Raw genomic sequence first — 22,015 nt, 5'->3', positions numbered from 1 at the left:
CCCAAAATATATCCGCACCTAACAGCAGCTCTATCTCTGAAGGGCGATGAAATTCAGGGTCAGCAAGTTCAATATCGTGAGGTAAGTTCAGATCAAGTATGTTCACAGGGACACTTGGCAAAACGCCTGTTATTTTTGGTATAACAAGACATTTTATTTGTTTTTTAAAGGAATGGTCACGTGATTGCAAACTAATATTGCATCGTTCAGTAATGTTGAATGACAAATTACTAATGCCCGAAATTCGGAGCGGTTCAATAGTTTGAGAGGGCAGTTCCAATTTATTTTTTAGATTTTCATTTAAGAAAGAAGATTGACTGCCGGTGTCTAACAATGCCCGAGCTAGGTGTGTTTGTTTTGTTTTTTCATTGGTAATGTTGACTAAGGCGGTGCATAGCAACACTTGACTAGACGAGGCAACAGACAATGAGACTGGCGGTGGCTGCGAATTTGATGTACTAGTATTTACATGTAAATTAATATTTTCTTTTGCTGTATTTGGTTCTTTAGGTTTATTTACATGCAATAAACTATTGTGTGAATATTTACAAAAGTTGCACATAGGTCTGAAACGGCAACGCTTTGCATTGTGGCCTTCACGTAAACAATTTACGCAAACTTTCAGTTTCGACACTTCTTTGATTCTATTAGGTACATCTAAATTTTTAAATTTTGCACATTCATATATGCGATGACCCTGTTGATTACAAAATAAACACAAAAAATCACACAAATTCTCAGTTGAAGCGACATAGGAATTCGATTTTTTAAATTCTTTATTTACTTGTATATTTTGTGACGAATTATTTTGTATTTTATTCCAATTTCCTTTCGAAGAACTAGGAATTCCTTTGTCGTTCGCCGCAACAGTCTCAGTAGTCTCCAAAATATTAGCCCTATTACGAATAAATTCATAAAATTGTTCTAAAGATGGGATATCTGATAAATTATTTCTATGTTCCTCCCACTTCATATTCGTAACGGAATCTAACTTCGCCGTAATCATAAATATAATCAGAGAATCCCATTGGTCAGTCGGCTGACCAAGGGAGTTGAGTGCTCTCAAATTCTTTGACACATGATCTATTAAATAGCGTAAAGATTTATGTGATTCTTTATTCAATGACTCTAAATTAAATAATGCTTTAAGGTGATTATTGATCAAAATCTTTTTATTATCATATCTATTACATAACAATTGCCACGCAATAGCATAATTCTCCGATGTAAACTCTAATGATTTTATTACTTTAATTGCCCCGCCCTCTAGTGAGGATCTGAGGTAATGAAATTTATTAATTTCGGGAATTGTTTTTCTTGAATCAATTAAAGATTGGAATGTGTCTCTGTACTCGAGCCATTTGAGATAAGAACCATTAAAAGTTGGCAATTTAATTGTTGGTAATTTCAAAGAATCTACATTTCCTGCATGAGGACAGCCTTCATTTTTTGTTATCTGACTGTTATTATATCTATTTATTAAATCTTTTAAATTTGCCATCACAGTTATGAATTTATTTTCTAACTGTGCTCTTATTGTAAACTCATCTAAACTTCCTTCATCATCACACAACAACTCAATTTCTGTTTGGATATGATCGAAATCATCATACAACTTTTGAACTTTTTCTAATCGTAATTGTATCTCTAATATTTTAGATGTAGTCATAGAAGTGATGTCAACTTGTAATAAACTATCAACATATTGTTCAGTAGTTGTTAAACGACCTTTAATATTGCTACGTGATCTTACATATTTCTCCATTGCTTTGCTTTGTTCCTTAGGCATAATATAAATTAACCAACAATCCAATTACCTACTCAATAAACTAAATTAAAACTATCTACTAATTTTGTGTCGGTGCATGCAAAATGAACCAGATAATAAACAGTGCAATCGAACCCAAATCCTTGTACTACGCTCCACTCGCCAATCCTTTGTCCGTTGCACACAATGGACGACTTCAATAGACCAGCTGATTGCGCTCTCGAGTCAATCTTATCATGCGCTTGGAGCTTGGTGTGAGCTGGTAGGTGAAGAAGGCATCGTGCGTTTCACCTGGAAGCGTTCGGCAAATCGACGTTTTAGCAAAGCATAATGTTGTAAAAAAGGTATTTTATGCTGCAGTTTTATTATACTAAGCAGGTATGAATAAGACGTGGGCAAATACGAGTGGTAATAAATACGCAATTACGAATTTATAAAGGCAAGCAAGCAGCGTAATGACAGCAAATAATCCTCAATAATTGTTACGGTACTTAATTCTTAATTTCGAATATGAGAAATATAGTTTTAATGTAAATTTTCTACAATGTAAATGGGTAATAAATACTTGTTACCAATTAAAACTGTTACGTGTTAATTTTTTTTTTTTTTTTTTTTTTTTTTTAATAAAACCTTTATAATGTATCAATATTACAATGTTATATAATTAAAGATATGATAAGACAATATAATGATATTAAAAGATATAAGATATGATATTATAAGATTATCTATTATATTATTTTATATATTTAAAGCTATATCAAAATATTAAATATTAGAATATGTTAGGTTAGGTTACACAGTAACAGTTTTTTACACAAATAGATAGTTAATTAGGAAAGAAAAATAAAGGATCGAGCAGTACTTCCCTCGGAACAGTCCAGCTGATGCGATGCTAACTCCACAATCTTACAGACAGGCCGTCCAATAGTTCAATTGTTGAAAATAAAAATAGCTCGATGTTTTCCTGAATCCTTCTCTCAATGCTATCAATCATAAATATAAAGAAACGTAGAATATCCAACGGTCACTTATATCGACGTAGCAGCCGACGACTTTCACCGTGGAAGTATTATTATATCTTAATCTCGAAAAGGTTTCTTTCTCACGGTCGCCAAAACTGTTGGAGATTAAGTAAGACTCCAAACTTTGTTTTTAAGATATATATTATAAAGATTATGAACAGAATTACAACAAGTTGAGCAAACAAAATTAATTACGTGCGCTAAGCGCTTTTTTGGAGGGTAGCCGAACGAAGTTAAGTTTGGCGCGAGCCGCTCGCAGCTCGCGCATCCGCTGCTGTGTTCACGACGTGCAACTATCGCGCTCCGCCGTGGCGCGAAGTTCAAGCGTGAACAAGTGGAGAATTCTTACAATACATACATACTGTTGTTTATCTATGAACATGAAAATGAAATGCAATCGCGGATATAAACCCCCCCCCCCCCCCCCCCTATATCTAACGTATATCTAACATATATAACTGATGGAATACATTCTTAAATTTGATAAAACTAAAAGTTAAAACATATAATTAGTCGTGAGCTATACTCCTTATATTGGCGACATGTTTATAAATCACATTATATAAGCCTTAGATAACTTACAAAGAATTGGTGATTATTAATGATGTTGATAGTAAAGTATGACTCAAATAATGATATAGAAAAATAAATAAAAGATGGATAATATAAATAATGGTATGTACTAGGTATAATGTTTCACTGATTTGTTGAAGAATTGAATAGTTTAAGGTTGTCGATGATGTGGGTTATGAATTTAACGAAGGACTCTATGGCAGACGCTTTATTGATTATTTCGGTGAGTGTATAGGGGGGCACCTTAAGGTTTCCGCAAAGGAGTTCGTGGTCAATTCTTCGGCTAAGGAATCGCGGGCACTCTTTTATTAAATGGGTTAGAGTTTGAACCGTTGTCTCGTCACAGGGGCATGCCTCGTTATCTACTATTTTAAATCTGTATAGGTAAGCCTTATGGTAACCGTGTCCAGTGAGAAATTGCGTGAGCTGAAATGTGACTTTGGTAGCCGCCCAGAGGTTGGACACACTGTCAAGTGTGGGGAGCAAAGTTTTTGTGTGGCTTCCCTGTGGCGCGCTCTGATACCTGGCTTCCCAGGTTTGGCGCTGACGAAGACGTATTTGTTGCTTAACATATGATAGAGGGAAGTAGGCATAATCTGGGCTTCTATGTAATGTGGCTGCTGAGTTGGCTAAGGAATCTGCGGTATGTAGGTAGGTAGGTAGGTAGGTAGGTAGGTAGGTAGGTAGGTAGGTAGGTAGGTAGGTAGGTAGGTAGGTAGGTAGGTAGGTAGGTAGGTAGGTAGGTAGGTAGGTAGGTAGGTAGGTAGGTTAGGTTAGGTTAGGTTTTTTTTTTTTTTTTTTTTTTTTTTTTTTTTTTTTTTTTTTTTTTTTTTTTTTTTTTTTTTTTTTTTGGGCGGCGCTATGCCGCCCTCTCGTTCCCCTAACATGGCGATCAGGGACTTTGGGGTACATATTTCTTTATTTCTTTATTAAAAATTATTTAAAAACCAAATTTACAAAATTACTTAATTCTAATATCACAAATTCTTATACTACGTTAAAACAAAATAAATTCAAATAATAAATAAAATCAAAATTAAAATACAATGTTATATACAAGTTTAAAATCAAATTAAAAAAATCAATACATAAAAACTAAACCTTATTTCTGTTTATTACAATTTTGGCCAAGGACCTACAGTACTCGACGAAGTGTCCGCTATAATTTTTAAAGCTTATTAAATTTTTTAAGTTCTCTATATTTATTTTCTCTTTCAGTTTAATTTCTAGTTCTAATCTTCTTGTTGCAAAAACTGGACACTCCGTGAGTATGTGCAGCACGGATTCACCCCGTGCTGGATCACAAATGCAGGAGGGGTCCTCCTTGCACTTAAACCTGTGCAGGTATTCGGAGAACCCCCCATGCCCAGTCAAAACTTGAACCAGCACGGGGTCCAACTCTATCCTCCGAAGTGCAGGGTAGGCCGCCACGGCGTCGGGAAAGAAGAGCTTCGTGGTGGAAGCCGTGTCTCCATCCATATAGCGCCTGTTCCATTTGTCAAGCGTGTCCAGACGAATCTGTCGCTTGACATATGAAACAGGGCATCTTTCATAGTTAGCCTTGGTCTTCATTCCGACTGCTGCCGCTTTCGCTAGGAAATCCGCGCGTTCGTTTCCCTCCATCCCCGCGTGTGCCTTCACCCAAAATACTTTCACTACTTTCCCTTGCGCTTTCACTACTTCCATATTCTCTCTTATTCCATCCGCGAGGGGATGGAGTGAAACGCCGCTGCTTAGCGTCTCTAACGCGGATCTTGAGTCGGAATAAATACCAAAGCTACCTTTCTTACTTTTCACCACTTGCTGCACGGCCTCACTTAGGGCAAGCAGTTCCGCCTGGTATACGGTGCAGAAGCTTCCCAACTTTAATTTCCGGCAAGAGATCTCCGCGACGTTATCCCACACAGATACCGCCGCGCCGACTTTGCCGTCAATTTTGCTGCCGTCGGTGTAAATATTTACCTCGACGGCAGCTCGCTGGGCTGCTTCGTCACCGTCCGCCAGGCAGTTGAACTGTAGCCCTTCCAGCAGCGCGGGGTGCGCAGAGTTTTCGAACTTTACCGGCCTCTCGAGCACAAGGTCTCCCAATACTTGGTGGGTGTGACCCTTCTTTACCTCATAAAGGAGGGCCGCTTCTTGGACCCGAAGGTCCAGAGGAAGCAACCCAGCAAGTATTAGGGCCGAGTGCAGAGAGGCTGTTCTATAACTTTTCGCGATCTTCTGCGCAAACCCGCGCTGCACCTGTCCTAACAATTGTCGAATGCCCTTCCTTCCCACCGCCGGCGCCCACACGCTAGCCGCGTACAGGATGATGGGTTCCGCTACCGCAACGTATATGGTCCTGATCACCTCGGGGTTCAACCCCCACGTAATCTTCGCTGCAGTTGACAATTGGCGATAGAGTGTTTGCGCTTTTCTGGTAACATTTTCAATGTGCGTCTTAAAACTAAGTCTATCGTCAATTGTCAACCCCAGGATTTTGATCTGCCTGGCGAGCTCAATGGGTCTCCCTCCCATGCTCAGTCGTGGAGTGTCGTACTTCATCTTTTTGGTTATCACCATTGCCGTGGTCTTATGTGGCGCGAAGTTGAGTTTATTACGAACACCCCACTTCCGAACATGCTCGAGAGCACCATTGGCCACGCCATGCAGATCATCGGCTCCCTCCCCCGAGAACATCAGGACCACATCGTCAGCAAAAGCCTGGCAGCGAACGCCCATCTCCTGAAGCTCCACCAGGAGCGGATTCAGCAGTAGATTCCAGAGCGTCGGTCCCCCAATGGATCCCTGCACACATCCTTTCGTGGGCTCCCGGGTCCACTCGGCTCCCGCATACCTAACGTGCACCTTCCGATCACTTAAATAGTGGTCTAGAAGGCGACGCAGGTTTACAGGACACCGAGTTTCGGCCAATCTACACCTGATTGCCGGCCACCAGGCGTTATCGAAGGCTCCCTCTATGTCCAGTGATATCAGCACAACGAGTTTCCGTCTTGCGACTTCCGCCCGTATGTGCTGTACCATGTCGTAGAGGGAGTCTTCGGTACTTCGCTGCGGCATAAAGCCGTATTGGTGCCGGCTAATACTAGGTGCAGAATGCCATTGGACCCTCCTCACCAGCATTTTCTCCACGATCTTCCCCATGATAGGCAAGAGTCCGATCGGGCGAAAAGCTTTAGTCTGTGTGTAGTTCTCCTTGTTGGGTTTCCTCAGCACTGCGACCACTGCCTCCTTCCATCTCCTGGGGAAGCACGCCAAGGCCAGGCAACGGTTTGCAATCGACAGGAATACCGCTGGATCCAGGGTGATGGCCGCAAGACAAATATCCGCGGTGAGGCCGTCGGGACCAGGCGCCTTCTTTGGGCTGAAGCTCGACACGGACCGCATGAGTTCGTGCATCTTGAATGGGGGGTCACATGTTTCATCATGTGACGCCGCGTTCACCGTGATTGCCACTCTTCTCATTTCAGCGTGGTCCGCATTGTCATCCCCGTGCCTGTCTTCGGGATAGAAAGCTTCAGCTAAGGCCCTGGCCGATTCCACCCCGCTAAGGACGTTTCCATCCTTAACGAGGGGGACGTCCTCGTGCCTCACAGCGGTACGGCCTATCACCCTGTAAATTCCATCCCACATAGTTTCACGCTCCTGACGACCGCAGAAGTCCTTCCAGCTCTGGGTCTGAGCCTTCCTTACCTCGGTTAGGTAAATTTCCTTTGCGTGGATATACTGTTGCACGACCCAATCTCTACGAACCGGCGCCGCGCAGGAAATCCGTCTCTTCTTTCTCAAAACTTCCGTTTTGAGGCGAGAGAGCTTTTCTGACCACCAGGGCAATCCTGTCCTACCCCTCCTCGGTATCCCCGGCATGGTTTCATTACAGGCTTCCACCACGGTTTCCACATAACTATCAACTACCTTCTCTAGAATATCCCTTTCGGTGATTTTTTCCACTTCCTCAGATGATAACTTTCTTTCTCTTAACTTTGAGGCGAGTTTCTCTCGAAATTCGCCCCAATTTGCCTTTCTAGTATTGTACTTCCGGGTGGAGCGACAAATGTCCGTGCCTGGGGATACGCGGAGTCTTACGTCGAACAGAATTGCCCTGTGATCAGAACTGGATATATTCTCTGCGAGACGCCAGTTCACCACCTTACCGAGCATTGTAGTCGAGCACGCAGTAATATCCACGCAACTGGAGAACCGGGTTCCACCGCGGATGGTGTCGAAGGTAGGCTCAGACCCACAGTTAAGTACATGCAGACCCAACGCGTCGAGTTTGGCCGAAACTTCCTCCCCCCGTCTGTCCGTGGTTCGGCTTCCCCACCATGAGGACCACGCGTTCACGTCGCCGCCCAGTATCACGTCGGCAGTATCCAATTTCTCCACGACAGAGCCAATCGAGTCCAGGTAAGGTTCGATGGGCTTGTTCGGCTCCAGGTAGACGGACACCAAGCCTACCGTCCACGCCGCGGTCCTCACTTTTGCAACTGCAATGTTGCAAGTAGTGAGGTCCGGGCAGTGGGTGATATTCAAGGTGTCGTCGAATAGTACAATGGCTGCCTTAACCACGCCATCCACCTCTCGGTTTGCAGCGCATTGTACTACCCTTGTACCTGGATGCTGCCTCATCTTCCCAGTATTGCCAGTATACGGCTCCTGAACCAAGGCAAAGGAAAGTTTCCTTTCCTTTGCCTCTGTGATTAACTCTGCCGTGCAGACGCCGGATCTCTGCAAATTTGCCTGCACGACGTGATGACAGCGCTGCCCGGATTGAAGAGCGCCGGAGGCACCTGGGACCACCTTAGCAATACGCCACGGTGGACCGCGCGAGTGCCTCCCACCTTCTTCTCACCGGGCAGTCGTCGCTGAACGCATTGTGATCCCTCCTGTCGGATTTCGCCTTAAGGCAGTTCCGACAGGACGGTGCTTCACCAGCCTGCCAACTAGTGCACTCGGTTCTGAGATGCGGACCTCCACAGTGACTGCACACATCCGTCAGTTCGGTGCACAGCCTCTTTGGATGCCCGTACCCCAGACAACGAGAGCACTGGACTAGGGGGGATTGGTCGACCACCTGGACGCGCTGCAGATCGACATGCACGGCTCCTGCGTGCGTCAGGCGCTGCCACATCCTTGGCGATACTCTAATAACTACGTGGGATGTAAGCGGATTCCTGGCCCTTCTCCTGTACCTTACCTCCATCCTCCGGTCTTCCTCTGACAGGTCCTTTAAGAGGCCCTTGTTTTGGCTATTAATTGCCTTTACAATCTCTTCGTCATTGATGGAGGTAAGTACGTTTAATAACCTAACTTGAGGGTCTTTGTTCTTAATGTCTACGACTTGCAAACCGCTGCCTACACTTCGGAGCCTATCCTTAACCTTTTCCAACTCACCTTCCGTGCTGCACCCCATAATAACTTTCCTGTCCTTGGCCTTTCTAACACTGTCTACCCTGATCCCTTCGTCCTTAGCTCTAATGACATTTCTTATTTTTTCTAGGACCTGGTCCCCGGTGTCCGTGTCGACGCTAGAAGAGACCGCCACCGAGTGTGTGGCCCCGGCACCCAGGGACGGCCTCCGCGACGAACCTGCTGCTACGCTTGCGTAAGTACCCCGTGTTATTCTGTCACCGGCTTGTCTAAGGGCTTCTCTGAGTTCCTCCATCTCTTTACTATTTCTCTCTAGTTGTTTGCTATGCTGTTCTAACTTTTTCATAAAATCTTCCTGCTTATTACTATGCTGGTCGAGAGAGGCAGGAGGGGGCGTTTGCGAAATCAGAGGGCTAAGGTCCCCTTTTTTCGCCGTCCCCCCCTGCGCCCCTCGGTCAGCATCCTTTCCTTCTTTCAATTTCTTTATTTCAGATTCAGCCTCTTTGACAAGCCGGTACAGTCCGTTGAGAGCATCCGTGGCCCCCTCTTTGATCTCTGTTTTTAGGTTGCGGGAGTTTGCGATATGCGCTATTCCCGATTTATGATAAGAATTCGCTTTCCGCAACCTATCGCTGGTGCCTAACTTTACCTCTTCATCTTTAGAGGGGTCACCAGTGCTCTCCGCCTCTTTCTGATTCTTCTGTGAGGGCTCTAGACGCTTGCGCACAGCCCTAACTTTCTTGGGAGACGTCTGAGAAGTGGGGTCCGCTCCGGACTCCCATTCCCCAACGCTCCTCCTGACGCTCAGGACCTGAGCCTCCTTGTCAATGTTTGGTGACAATATTATTTCTATCGAGTCAGATTCTCGTTCTATTTCTACTTCTACCGGGCTCCGGTTCTGGGCGTCTCTCTTCTTCACCGGGGTCCTGATCCCGAACATGTTTGGGAACTCGTCAATTATATAAAATAATAAATTTTAAAACTTAAAATTAAATTGGTCAATAGAACCTTAGTCTAACTTACTACTAATATTCCGGGCAATAGACCCTGTCAATATCCTTATAAATAATATTGCGGGCAATAACCCAAGCAATATACTTATACTTAACTTATTTCTAATTTAAAAACTTTGGCAATAGGCGCCTGTCAAAATAAATTATAATTAAAACTTAATCGGGTATTAGTGGGCAACAGCCCCTTCAATGTACTACTTGTTTTTAAAAGTAATAACCCCGTCAACTATTAATAATATTACTACTAAAACTTACAATTAATACTGCCAGCAATAGCTCGGTCAATATAATAATATCGACTTGTCCAGTTATGTTTATTTCTGCTATTAGCTTCAAGAGTCGGCCCACACAATAGAATAATAATTAAAATTTTGACTTTAAAATACAGTGTAAAATCTTAATTATAAAATAGTAAAAATAGTAAAAATAATAGTTAAAATGTAAAAAGTAAAAAGTAATAAGTAAAAGTAAAATTAATAAATTTTTAAAAGTAACTATACAATTTAAAACGCTTTCGCGAAAATTTTAAAAATTTAAACGTTTAAAAGTTCTTTAAAAGTTTAAATTAAAATTTTTTAAAAAACTAATAAAAATTTTAAATCTAAAAACACCCAAATTCCAAAAATTTACAACTTATAATACAATTAAAACTTATTATATAGGCTCAAAACTCTTAAAACTATATCACAGTTTATCTTAATTTTAAAACACAATATATACCAATAATAATAATAATAATAATAAATATAAAACACTAAAACGATAAAAAACAATACGTCAACACAATGTCTATGACGTCAAGTCGATAAACTATTAACTAAGTGTTTATTTTCCCACGAGCAGGTGCGCCGGTTCTCACGCTAATTACCCCGTGGGAAAAAATGTCTCGGCGCCGGCGTGTGAAAGAATGTTAGCGCCGGCCGGCACGCGCAGGAATGTTGGCGCCGCCGTGGGAGTAATGACGCCGGCGTGCGAGCGGTGCAGGTGCGCGATGACGCAACTTGTTTACGTTTTAACTTTGTCGATTTACGTAATTTGATTTCCAAATTCACCTGTTTAAAACGTCACTTTTTCACTTTGTTTTTTAATTTATATTGTTTATTTGTCTCTAATTTTAAGTATACAACACTAAAAACTACACTTATTTTACACTTAGTGTTCCTAATTAACACTTAAAGTTTTTCTAAATTTAGTCCTTTTTTAAAAACGTTACCGCACCGTTATTTCTGAGCCGAAAAATCCAAATGGGGTATCGCTGTGATCGTCTTGAACCGCTCTTTCTTGTAAAACAATAAAAAGTATATGTCACAGATCTTAATGACGAGTTTTGATTTTTTGAAAATCGGTCAAATTTTGGCCCCACTTTCTCGTCCTGTAGCTTCGCAGCTGGTAGTCCGATTTTGTTTCTGAAAGCTGCTCCTCGTTCGGCTCGTCGAGGGCTTTCAGATGAGGTGTGTCACGCTCCTCTCGCAAACCGGGATCTTGGACCTCGTGTCCACGTGGTTTTTGAATTTTGATGTTTTTGTTGTCTTTTCGGATCCGAAAAATTCCGAAAACCACTCAAAAACCTAGGTCTTAACGAGGCCTATCCGGTAGTAATTTAAAAAATATATGTTCTCGATCTTATTTCGATGGCGGGAATTTTTTTTTTTTTTTTTTTTTTTTTTTTTTTTTTTTTTTTTTTTTTTTTTTTTTTTTTGAAGATGTAAGTTTTAACAATTTTTTTTTTTTTTTTTTTTTTTTTTTTTTTTTTTTTTTTTTTTTTTTTTTTTTTTTTGTGTTTTCTGTCTATATCTTCTTTATTCCTCGCCTGATCTTCAAGATATTAGCACCGTTGCACTCGTGTGATTTTTCCGCATTCAACGATGTATCGCACTGGTATATTTGCGAAAACTTTCCCACAACTTAGATTTTTTACACTTTTTTTTTTTTTTTTTTTTTTTTTTTTTTTTTTTTTTTTTTTTTTTTTTTTTTTTTTTTTTTTTTTTTTTTTTTTTCACTTGCGGAGCGTCTGTTTACAACTCTGAGCGCGTGGTGGTGCCAGGGCGGGCGGCGCGTGACTGGGTTAGGTTAGGTTAGGTTAGGTTCCCCACCAACGGTTCCCGCCTTGTCGTGGCGGTGGGGCTCTAGTAACCGTGGCTGCCTCCCACGGTGAAGCTAAGAGGAACCAGGGTCGGCCTAGCGTGCAGGACCGGCTGTCTTGGGCCGGACTGGGCTGGTCTAGCGTGCAGGGCCGACCCACCCGGAGGAGGCTGCCAGAGGCGGACTGTGGGGTCCGCTTCGGAGCATGCCAGGAGGTGGGGCCGCGGGGGGTGCGGGTGGGTACTGGTTTATCCTGCCCCCTGCAGCCCTCGTGGCCGGATGTGTATGGTGGGGCCGCGGAGGGGTACTGGCATACCCAGCCCCTCCGCGGCCCGTAGGGTCAACGGCGGGGCCCGACATCGGACCCGCCGATGGTGGCTGGGGAGGCGGGGGTAAAACCTCGTCTCTCCGGCTTCCATAGCCCCGTGGTGGCAGGTTCGGGGGGACCTGTCACCCGCTTCGAAGGGCAAGGAGGATGGCGCGTATCGTTCCGGCGCGCCTCCCCTAAAGGATGGATGGTGGGTTCACCCACCCCAGTGGTGGAGCTGCTTCGGCGGCTAGCGCAGACGGGGCCGCGGAGGAGTGCGAAAGCGTGCCCGTAGCCCCGTCACCAATGCGCAGGAGGAACAGAGGTGGTTTAGCGGGTATGCTCCCACTAGGGGAGAGAATCTCGCATAACTTCGTGTCCCCCCCGGGGCATGTCGTATGCATAAAGCATTCCCCTCTTTAAAAAAAAAAAAAAAAAAAAGGTTAGGTTAGGTTAGGTTAGGTTAGGTTGAATCGCGCGCGGGGTGCGGTGGCCGGTGACCTCCTCGTGGTGCACCCTGGAAACTCCCCACCTTATGTGGGGAGGCTAACAACTGGCCGGGAGGGAGATAGGGTCTGCGGGGCTAAACCGGACAGGGCTACCCATACCGGGAAGGCCCGCGGACACTATGGGGCTCTTGCCGGGTCCTGCGTTTAGCGCAGGCCCTGGACGGGGTCCAAGCACGCCCACTGGGCGGTGCTGGGCGCGACGTGCACCGAGGTGCCGCCGTGCGGAGCGGAGGGGTGTTTTCCCGCGGGGCTATGCCGGACAGGGCCTCCCATACCGGACAGGCCCGCGGGGAACACCAGTGGACCCCGAGGGGTCGGAGGATGGCGGCCTTGTAGGCCGCGCGTCATGGGGACCACACCCCGTATTAAAGGCGGTTTCCGGTGTCCGACAACACTGGAAAACGGTATGAAATGGCAACCTTAAAAACAGACATACCCCAGGAGGGTACCTCCGGCATTGCCGGAGGAGAATCCCTCCCCGCGGCCTCGGCCGCGGGCTGCCCCTCGTATTCTGGGGGGGGCAAAGAGTGCTATGGATTCACAACGACCTTGGAAACGGAAATGGATATTGAAGCAAGCGGAAACAACATAGATTTAAGTGAGGAAATTAGCGGAGACTCGAGCACACAGACGCAGAGTGGGAGTGGTCAGTGGCTTGAATCTCTCGTAGATACCGGGCGCACGCTGAGGGTCATGCTGACGCGCTGCGACTCGTTTGGATTGGACAGGGGCGCTACGGCGTCCAATACCGATTTTGACTCGGACTCTTCGGCCGCCAGCTACATGTCGGTCGTGTCCGGAGAGTCCAACAGAAGGGCCTACCTCAAAAGAGGAAGGGGCCCTTCTGACCCGGAGGAGACAAATGGTGCTGCTCCCGCTAAGGGGGCGGCCCATAAATCAAAACGTGGACGGGGCCGGCCCCTCAATACGAAGTCAGCCGAGGACGAGGTGGCCGCAGCGCTGCGCACAGCGAGAGAGGCAAGGGCCTCTATACCATCCGGCCCGGCTCACCTCTCGCTGGTGGAAACCGAGGAGGACCAGACGAGTGTTGCCCTCAACAAATGCGTTGAGGCATCACTCAAAACGATACTGGACGTGGCAACCAAGTCCACCAACATAAAGGGGACACTGGTGAAAGCGCTGAAGGAGGCGGCGGCAAACATCAAGGCCGCCGTCTCTCAGCTAAGAGAGCGGACGATGTCGGAGGAGGTGTCGCGGCTGGAAGCAGCAAACGCGCGCCTCCAAAGAGACATGGAGGAGCTAAGGCGCGAACTCAAGGACATCGACAAGCGCCGACCTGCCCAGCCTGGCGAAGCAGATATCCGGCAGCTGCTGGATGAAGTATCGCGTGCCAACGTGGAAAAGTTTGGCACCATACTCAACGCCAGGCTGGCAGGACTAGAGGATCGTCTCCTCCCCGAACCGCGGCGCCGGCCCCCGCTGGCGGCGGACAGGAGAGAGGAAGATGTCGCCGCCCCCGCTTCGCTCCATAAGGCGAAAAAGGGGGCGACGAAGAAGGGACCAACGAAAGAGCCCCTGCCCACAACATCGGGCACCGGGGCCCAGGATCGGGCGACAACTTCGGCGGCGGCCCCAGGCGAGGCTCCGCCCAAAAAGAAAAAGAAGAAGAAGAAGAAGAAGCAGCCGAGCCTGGCCGCTAAAGAGGCCGCACAGGCAAGGGACAAGTCTGCCCCTACGCCCGCCGAAGCCCCGTGGACTACGGTAGTGTCCCGCGGGGCTAAGAAAGCGGCCAAGAAGGCGTCCAAGGGGCCGGACAAGACTCGCCCCCCCGAAAGACCGAAGGCAAAACTACGGGCCCCAAAGACCTCGGCGGTCACCCTCACTCTCGCTCCGGGAGCAGAGGAGAGTGGCACCACGTATGCCACGGTCTTAGCCGAGGCGAAGAGCCGCATAAACCTCGCGGAACTCGGCATCGCCGACGTTAAGTTCCGCAGGGCGGCCACGGGCGCCCGAATGTTAGAGGTGGGGGGCGATGCAGCCCCGGAAAAGGCCGACTCTCTGGCCGCTAAGCTCAGGGAGGTGCTCGGCCCGGAGAAGGTCAGGATCGGCCGGCCGGTGAAATGCGCAGAAGTGCGCATCACTGGCCTCGACGACTCTGTCACCGCGGCCGAGGTCGTGGAGTCAGTGGCCAGAGAGGGAGGCTGCGCGGCCGACTCTATAAGGTCGGGCAAGCTCGCCTTCGGCCCGAGGGGGGATGGCTCCCTCTGGCTGAGCGTGCCGGTGGCGGCCGCCAAAAAGGTGACCGACGCTGGTCGCGTGAGGGTCGGCTGGACCTCGGCCAGAGTGGTGCTGCTCGCCCCGCGGCCGACGCGGTGCTTCCGCTGCCTCGAGACGGGGCACATGGGTGCCAAGTGCCAGTGTGAGGTGGACCGCAGCAAGTTGTGTTTCCGCTGCGGAAAGCCGGATCACCGGGCGCGAGACTGTTCGGCAGACCCGAACTGCCCCGTCTGTGAGGCGGCGGGCAAACCGGCGGGCCACTCGATCGGCGGCGACGGCTGCGTCACCGCCGGACAGAAGTCGGCGCGCAAAGAGAGAGGTGCGCCTAAGCGATGGCCTCGGCGCAAGGCCAAGAAGGCCGGAGTGGAGCGGATGGACACCAGTTCGTAAATGGACACCATCCGACTCCTACAATGTAACATCAACCACTGCGCCCGAGCACAGGACCTGCTGGCCCAAACCATGGCGCAGTGGTTGATAAATGTAGTGGTGGTTGCCGACCCATACGTCATCCCCTCTCGGGACGACTGGGCGGGTGATGTCGGCAACCTGGTGGCCATCTCCGCCCCGGCTCGCGGCGGCTCCCCCCCTCTCCGGAAGGTAGCGAGAGGCACGGGAAGCGTGCTCGTGGTCGTCGGGGGAGTGGCCATAGTGGGGGTATACTTCCCTCCCAGCTGGCCCCTCGCCGACTTCGAGCGCGCCCTCGCAGAGGTGCAGGCGCTCACGGCGCGGGTCTCCCACCTCCCCGTGATCGTCGCGGGGGACTTCAACGCCAAATCAACGGCTTGGGGATCCCCCGCGACGAACCCGAGGGGGGAAGAGCTGGAGGACTGGGCGGCCGCGTCGGGGCTGATGCTCCTCAATAGAGGAAGGGAGCTGACCTGCGTGCGCCAACAGGGGGGGTCCATCGTGGACCTCTCCTTCGCATCCCCGGTCTTGGTGCCCAAAATCTGTGGATGGAAGGTCGAGGTGGGTGTGGAGACGTTGTCGGATCATCGTTATATTCGATTCGACCTCTCCACTTCCGCCTCGGCCACGACAAACTCGCCACGCACCACGGCCGGGGATGGCCCGCGCTGGGTGCTAGGGCGCCTGGATCGAGAGATGGCAAAGGAGGCGGCCATAGTCGCAAGCTGGACAGCCGACTCTGATCCCGTCGATTCCGCCGAGAACGTGGACGCGGAAGCGGACCGGCTGGGCGAGTTGCTGGCCAACGTCTGCGACTCGTCTATGCCGAGGGCCCAACCGTTCCGTCCGCGCCGGCGAGTGTACTGGTGGCGCCCAGAGCTGCGCGAGTTACGACGGGCGTGTGTGGCGTCGCGCCGCCGGTACACTCGCTGCCGAAGGCGTCGAGTCCGGGATCAGAGTATGGAGGAGGAGCTGTACCAGGCGTACAGAGCCGACTGCCTCGCTCTCCAGGTCGCCATTGCGAAGGCCAAGCAGGGAGCGTGGGAAGAGTGGCTCCAAACGCTGGAGGAGGACCCGTGGGGCAGACCGTACCGAGCGGTGCGGAAGAAGCTTCGACCCTGGGCTCCACCCATAACAACTACTATGGAGCCACAGTTGGCGGAGGAAGTGGTCGGGGCTCTCTTCCCGCACCGGGTAGGGTCTGCCTTGCCGGCGGAGGAGGAAGGAGAGGCGGTCAACGATGAGGTGGAGCCGGTGTCCGAGCAGGAGGTGATGGACGCCGCCGTAAAGCTTCGCCTCAAGAAGACCGCCCCCGGGATGGACGGTGTGCCTGGCCGGGTACTATACCTGGCGCTTCCCGAGCTCGGGGGGCGGATTAGGGCCCTTTTCACCAGATGCCTGGAGAAGGGCCGGTTCCCCAGCTCGTGGAAAGAAGGTAGGCTCGTCCTTCTAAAGAAGGACGACCGCCCGCCCGACCAGGCATCGGCGTATCGGCCGATTGTGTTGCTCGGCGAGCCGAGTAAACTCTTCGAGCGCGTGCTCGTTGCTCGTCTCGCCGAGCACATAAATCTGAGTGACGCGCAGTTTGGTTTCCGCTGTGGCCGGTCGACCATCGACGCGGTGTCCCGACTCAAGGGCCTAGCCGAGGAGGTAGTCGCACAGGGCGGCGTGTTGGTGGCTGTGTCGTTGGATATTTCAAACGCCTTCAACACGCTGCCCTGGACGGCGGTGATGGAGGCACTACAGCACTTCCGTGTTCCGGGTCACCTGCAAAGGCTGATCCGGGACTATTTTATCGGAAGGGCTGTGGTGTACCCCACAAGAGACGGCTGGGCCCGACGGGCCATGTCGTGCGGTGTTCCACAGGGATCGGTCTTAGGACCGTTCCTGTGGAACATCGGTTACGACTGGGTGCTGCGCGGTGACATGTTGCGGGGGGTCGGCCTGATATGCTACGCCGACGACACCCTCGTGACTGCCCGTGGCAGCACACACCGCGAGGCGATGGTTCGCGCTACAGCGGGGGTCGCCCAGGTGGTCCACCGAATTCGGAGGCTGGGGCTCGAGGTGGCGCTCAACAAGTCTGAGGCCCTGGCATTCCATGGGCACCGACGTGGGCCGCCTCGAGGCTCCCAAATAACGGTGGCCGGGACACCCATCGCCATCGCAGGTACCATGAAGTACCTAGGACTCATCCTCGATGGTCGGTGGGCCTTCCGGGAGCACTTCCGGCGCTTGGCTCCGAAACTGGTAGCCGCCGCAGGTGCTCTCGGAAGGGTCCTTCCAAACCTGGGCGGCCCTGGAGGGGCATGCCGCCGCCTCTATATGGGGGTGGTGAAGTCGATGGCGCTGTACGGGGCGCCCATATGGTCGGAATCCCTCAGCGCCCGTAACCGCATCCTGCTGCGACGTCCGCAGCGGGTGATGGCGCTGAGAGTGGCTCGGGCGTACCGTACGGCGTCATACGAGGCGGCGTGCCTGATCGCCGGTAGCCCGCCGTGGGCGCTCGAGGCCGAGGTCCTCGCGGCGGTCTATCGGCGATTGAAGGAGAGTGACCTCCGCCCGCATCCGTCGGAGGTCAAGCAGTGGAGGGAGGAGGCCCGCGACGACCTCTTCCGGAAGTGGGCGGAGGAGCTGGAGTCCCCGGGACCGAGCCGGCAGTTGGTGGCGGCGATCCGGCCCATCCTGCGGGAGTGGGTGGAGTGCCACCACAGGGCCCCCAACTACCACCTCACTCAGATGCTCACCGGGCACGGATGCTTCGGGGCGTATCTGTGTGGGGTGGTGAAAAGGGAGCCCACCGCGGACTGCCACCACTGCAGCACCGAAGAGGTGGACACGGCGCAACACACGCGCGAGGCATGCCCAGCGTGGGCGGAGCAGCGCGTCGCCGTGTCCTCGGTCCTTGGGACGGACCTCTCCCTGCCTGTCATGGCAGCTACTATGGCAGACAGGGAGGAGGTATGGAAGGCGGTCTCCTCTTTCAGCGTCGAGGTTATGACGCTGAAAGAAGCGGCGGAACGGGCGCGGGAAGACGCCGTCGACTCGCTCCCGATCCGCCGCAGGAGACCGGGGCGGCGCCGTCGGGCGCACCTTGTGGCGCTAGACAGGGCGCCGCCGTGAGGGACCCGCGGGCGGCGAATCGGGGTTCGCCGCCTGCCTCGCAAGGGTCCCGTGCTGTAGGACTCCCCACGTGTTCCGGGGAGTCCTCGGCGAAGGTCGACGGCGCCTTCTGATGAAGGCGTCGTCGCGGAAGCAGGGCCCGCCGCATCTCCACGTGGCGGGCAATCCGCAGACGGGGCCGTGGTGGTGTGCTATTGCGTTCCCACGGCCCCATCACAAGCGGAGAAGGTGGAACACCGTTGGGTTTTGGTGAGTATACCCGGCGCCCCTATTGGCGCCGGGGGAGCCTCACATAACCGCCCGCCCCCCCGAAAGGCGGGCGGTATGCTTAACACATTTCCCAACGATAAAAAAAAAAAAAAAAAAAAAAAAAAAAAAAAAAAAAAAAAAAAAAAAAAAAAGGTTGAATCGCGCGCCGGTTGCCGTACCGTGTGCATCGCTTCCGTGTCGCTCCGCATTTAAAATTCGATAAATGTGGTAAAAAGTGAGGTGATATACCAGTGTTATACATCGGAAGATGCGCCTCGGCGAGACGCATCTAGTGATATATAATACATAGTGGGCAGAGACCAAAATAGTTAAGTTTTTAGTGTTTTAGTGTTTTAACGGTTATTTCGGGCGTGGCACTTTTTCGTCAAAGTCTAAAAGTGCTTCGATCTCGACGTGTGATATATCGGGAGATGCGTCTCAGTGAGACAAATCGACCGATATAGTTTTTAGTGTGGATAGAGACCAAATTAGTTAAGTTTTTAGTGTTTAAGTGTTGTAACGGTCGTTTTGGGCGTGGCACTTTTACGACAAATTCCAAAAAGTGTTCCGATTTCGACGCGTGATATACCGGGAGATGCGTCTCAGCGAGACAAATCGACCGGTATAGTTTTAAGGGTGGACAGAGACCAAATTAGTTTAGTTTTATTAGTGATTAAGTTTGTTTTTAGTGTTGTAGAACTTATGAATAGTCTGCAAACGCTATGAACAACAATAGCAAAGTGACTTACGACATGGGGGAGGACACCTCCATGTCGGACTACACGTGCTCAGAGGACGAGGGCGCCTCCGGGCGCCGGCTGGGAGCCGCGGGCGCCGCGTGCAGCGAGGACGCCGCAAGGCCAAACAAGGGAGGTAAGCCGCGGTCAGCGGGCTTGACATTAAAGTACCGAACGGGAACGACCCATAAACGGCCGTTGGCCGCTACATCCGCAGATGAGGACGCCCCGGCCGTGGCGCATAAAGTGGCCTCCTCTTCGACGAGGGGCCGCGTTAGGCGCCCGGTAGGGGTTTACAGCTTCCTCAAGGAAGCTAAAGACTACGTAGCTGATGGGGGGGATAGTGAGGGGGAGGACCCCGACCCAACTTACCGTCCATCCGGGAGGAAGACGAGCCCCGTAGTGGCTTCAGCAAAAGCCTCTGACGACGGGACCCCCGACGCCCTATCCAGGGGCACGGTCGAGGCCCTCGCCGAGGAGGCTCTCAAAAGCGTGGAGAAAATAAAGGAAGAAATCAAGAAGAGTAGCCACCTAAAGGGTACCGTGTGGGGCCAAATTAACCGGGCCACTAAATGCGTTGTTGAAGCGGTTGAGGGCCTCCGCGATATAACGCCAGATGAAGAGCAGCGCAGGCTCCGCGCGGACAATGCTCGCCTTTCAAGGGAGCTGGATATTGTCCGCAACGAGCTGCGTGCCTTCAAGCAGGCGTACGTGGAGTCGCAGCGGAAGTCCGCTGCAGCCCCGAAAGAGGCCACAGGGCCACAGCAGCCCAACTTTGAGGAGGTGCTAAGATATGCTATGGAGGAAATGAAGGGGCAACTCCTGCAGTCGGTAGGCGGGATGATCAATGCCCGCCTACAAGACCTGGAGATGCGCCTTCCTCCGGAGCCCGTCATGAGGCCCCCCCTGCGTGCCGACCAACGGCAGCCGCCGCCGCCCCGTCACAAGTCCCGGTCGGGGATCGTGGAGGGCGCCATGGAGGTGGATGGGGAAGCCCAGCCATCCCCGGCGCCCACACCTAGGGCGGTAAAGAAGGCACCGAAGAAGGGCGCTGCAAAGCGGCCGACTGCCCCCCCGCCACCTCCTCCCTCCAAGGGAAAACAGGGGGCAGGACAGGCAGACGCGACCCCTCCCCCCCCAACCGCTGGAACAAGTGGAGAGGGGGAAGCCCAGTCGGGGACTGTGGGCAACTCCTGGTCCGAGGTTGTCCGGCGGAAGAAGAGGGGAAATGCCGCTGTCGCTGCTTATTCCCCCCCCTCAGCCGGAACAACCCGGCAGATCGCCCCGGCCCCACCAAAGGCCGTTAAAATCGTGGCCCCAAAAACCGCGGCCATAGTGGTGACCCTCAAGAAAGGGGCCACCATGACCAATGCGGAAGGGGCCACGACTGACGCGAAGTACACCGAGGTCCTGGCAAAGGCCAGGTCCTCGATATCCCTGAGGGAATTCGGTTTGGAGTCGGTCAAGATCCGAACGAGCATGACCGGCTCCAAACTGATGGAGGTCGGGGGGACCTCCCCCGAGGAAACTGCTGACCGCCTTGCCGCCGCCCTGGTGGAGGCAGTAGGCAGCTGGGCGGACATCACCCGCCCAACCAAAATGGCCGTCCTCAGGATCACCGGTCTGGATGACACGGTGACCACTGAGGAAGTGGCGGCCCAACTGGCATCGGTCGGCGGGTGTCCCCCCACCTCCATGAAAGTAGGCAATATCAGGCCGAGTTTCTGGGGCGGAGGCTCCGCCCTGGTCAAGTGCCCAGCGACTGCCGCTAAGGCAGTCGTGAAGGCGGGACGAGTGGCCATCGGATGGACGATGGCCACCGTCAAAGCAGTGGAGGCCCAGCCATTGCGTTGCTATAAATGCATGATGCTGGGCCACACTCGCGCTCTATGCCCAGCGGAGACAGAGAACGGGCGTCTCTGCTTCCGCTGCGGCAGTGAAGGACACAAGTCGGCAGAGTGCGAGGCCCCCTGCAAATGCACCGTGTGTGCAACGACGGGGCGCCCACACTCACATGTGATGGGGGGTGCCAAGTGCACACCCCCGTCGGTGAAGGGCAAAGCCCCGTCGTCGAGCAGAGTGCCTCGCACTCAGCCCCAACCGCACGGCAGCCGTATGGCTGAGGAGGAAGAAATGCAGGTATCTTAATGCCAAGACACCTGCATTTCGACCTACTACAGACGAACACCAACCACTCTGCCAGGGCACAGGACTTGCTCATGCAGTGCCTGGCAGAGTGGAGAATTGCTGTTGCGGTCGTGGCTGAACCCTACTTTGTCCCCCCCCAACCCAGTTGGTTCGGGGACACAGAGGGATCAGTCGCCATTGTGGCGCCGCCTTCGAGCCCGCGACCCCTCTCCCTCAGGGAGCGAGGAGCGGGCTACGTGGCGGTGAACTGGGGAGAAGTAGTACTCATAGGAGTCTACTTCTCCCCAAACAGGAACCTCCGACAATTCGAGAGGTTCCTGGATGGCCTGGAGCCGGTTGTGCAGCGAGCATCACCGGCCCAGGTCATCGTGATGGGGGACCTCAACGCTAAGTGCGCAGCGTGGGGGTCCTCCATCACTGACCTGAAAGGGGCGCTTCTCCGGGACTGGGCCGTCATGATCGGCT

The 22,015-nt window shown here is 51.4% G+C and overlaps 2 protein-coding genes across 2 annotated transcripts; both read left to right on the top strand.

Moving 5' to 3' along the window:
• Positions 1 to 13,058: 13,058 nt before the first annotated feature.
• On the top strand, positions 13,059 to 15,275 carry LOC123722354. The gene has a single exon (XM_045683869.1). It carries the CDS (start codon positions 13,059 to 13,061, stop codon positions 15,273 to 15,275), a length of 2,217 nt encoding a protein of 738 aa, XP_045539825.1.
• A 4,112-nt stretch (positions 15,276 to 19,387) lies between these two features.
• Positions 19,388 to 21,550, top strand: LOC123722353 (spermatogenesis-associated protein 21-like). The gene has a single exon (XM_045683868.1). The coding sequence runs from the start codon at positions 19,388 to 19,390 to the stop codon at positions 21,548 to 21,550; it is 2,163 nt and encodes a 720-aa protein (XP_045539824.1).
• Positions 21,551 to 22,015: the final 465 nt, after the last annotated feature.

The sequence above is a fragment of the Papilio machaon genome, chromosome 24 (genome assembly GCF_912999745.1).
Source record: "Papilio machaon chromosome 24, ilPapMach1.1, whole genome shotgun sequence".
NCBI lineage: Eukaryota > Metazoa > Arthropoda > Insecta > Lepidoptera > Papilionidae > Papilio > Papilio machaon.
Note: the sequence above shows the minus strand (reverse complement) of the source record. Positions and strands in the feature narration are given on the sequence as shown.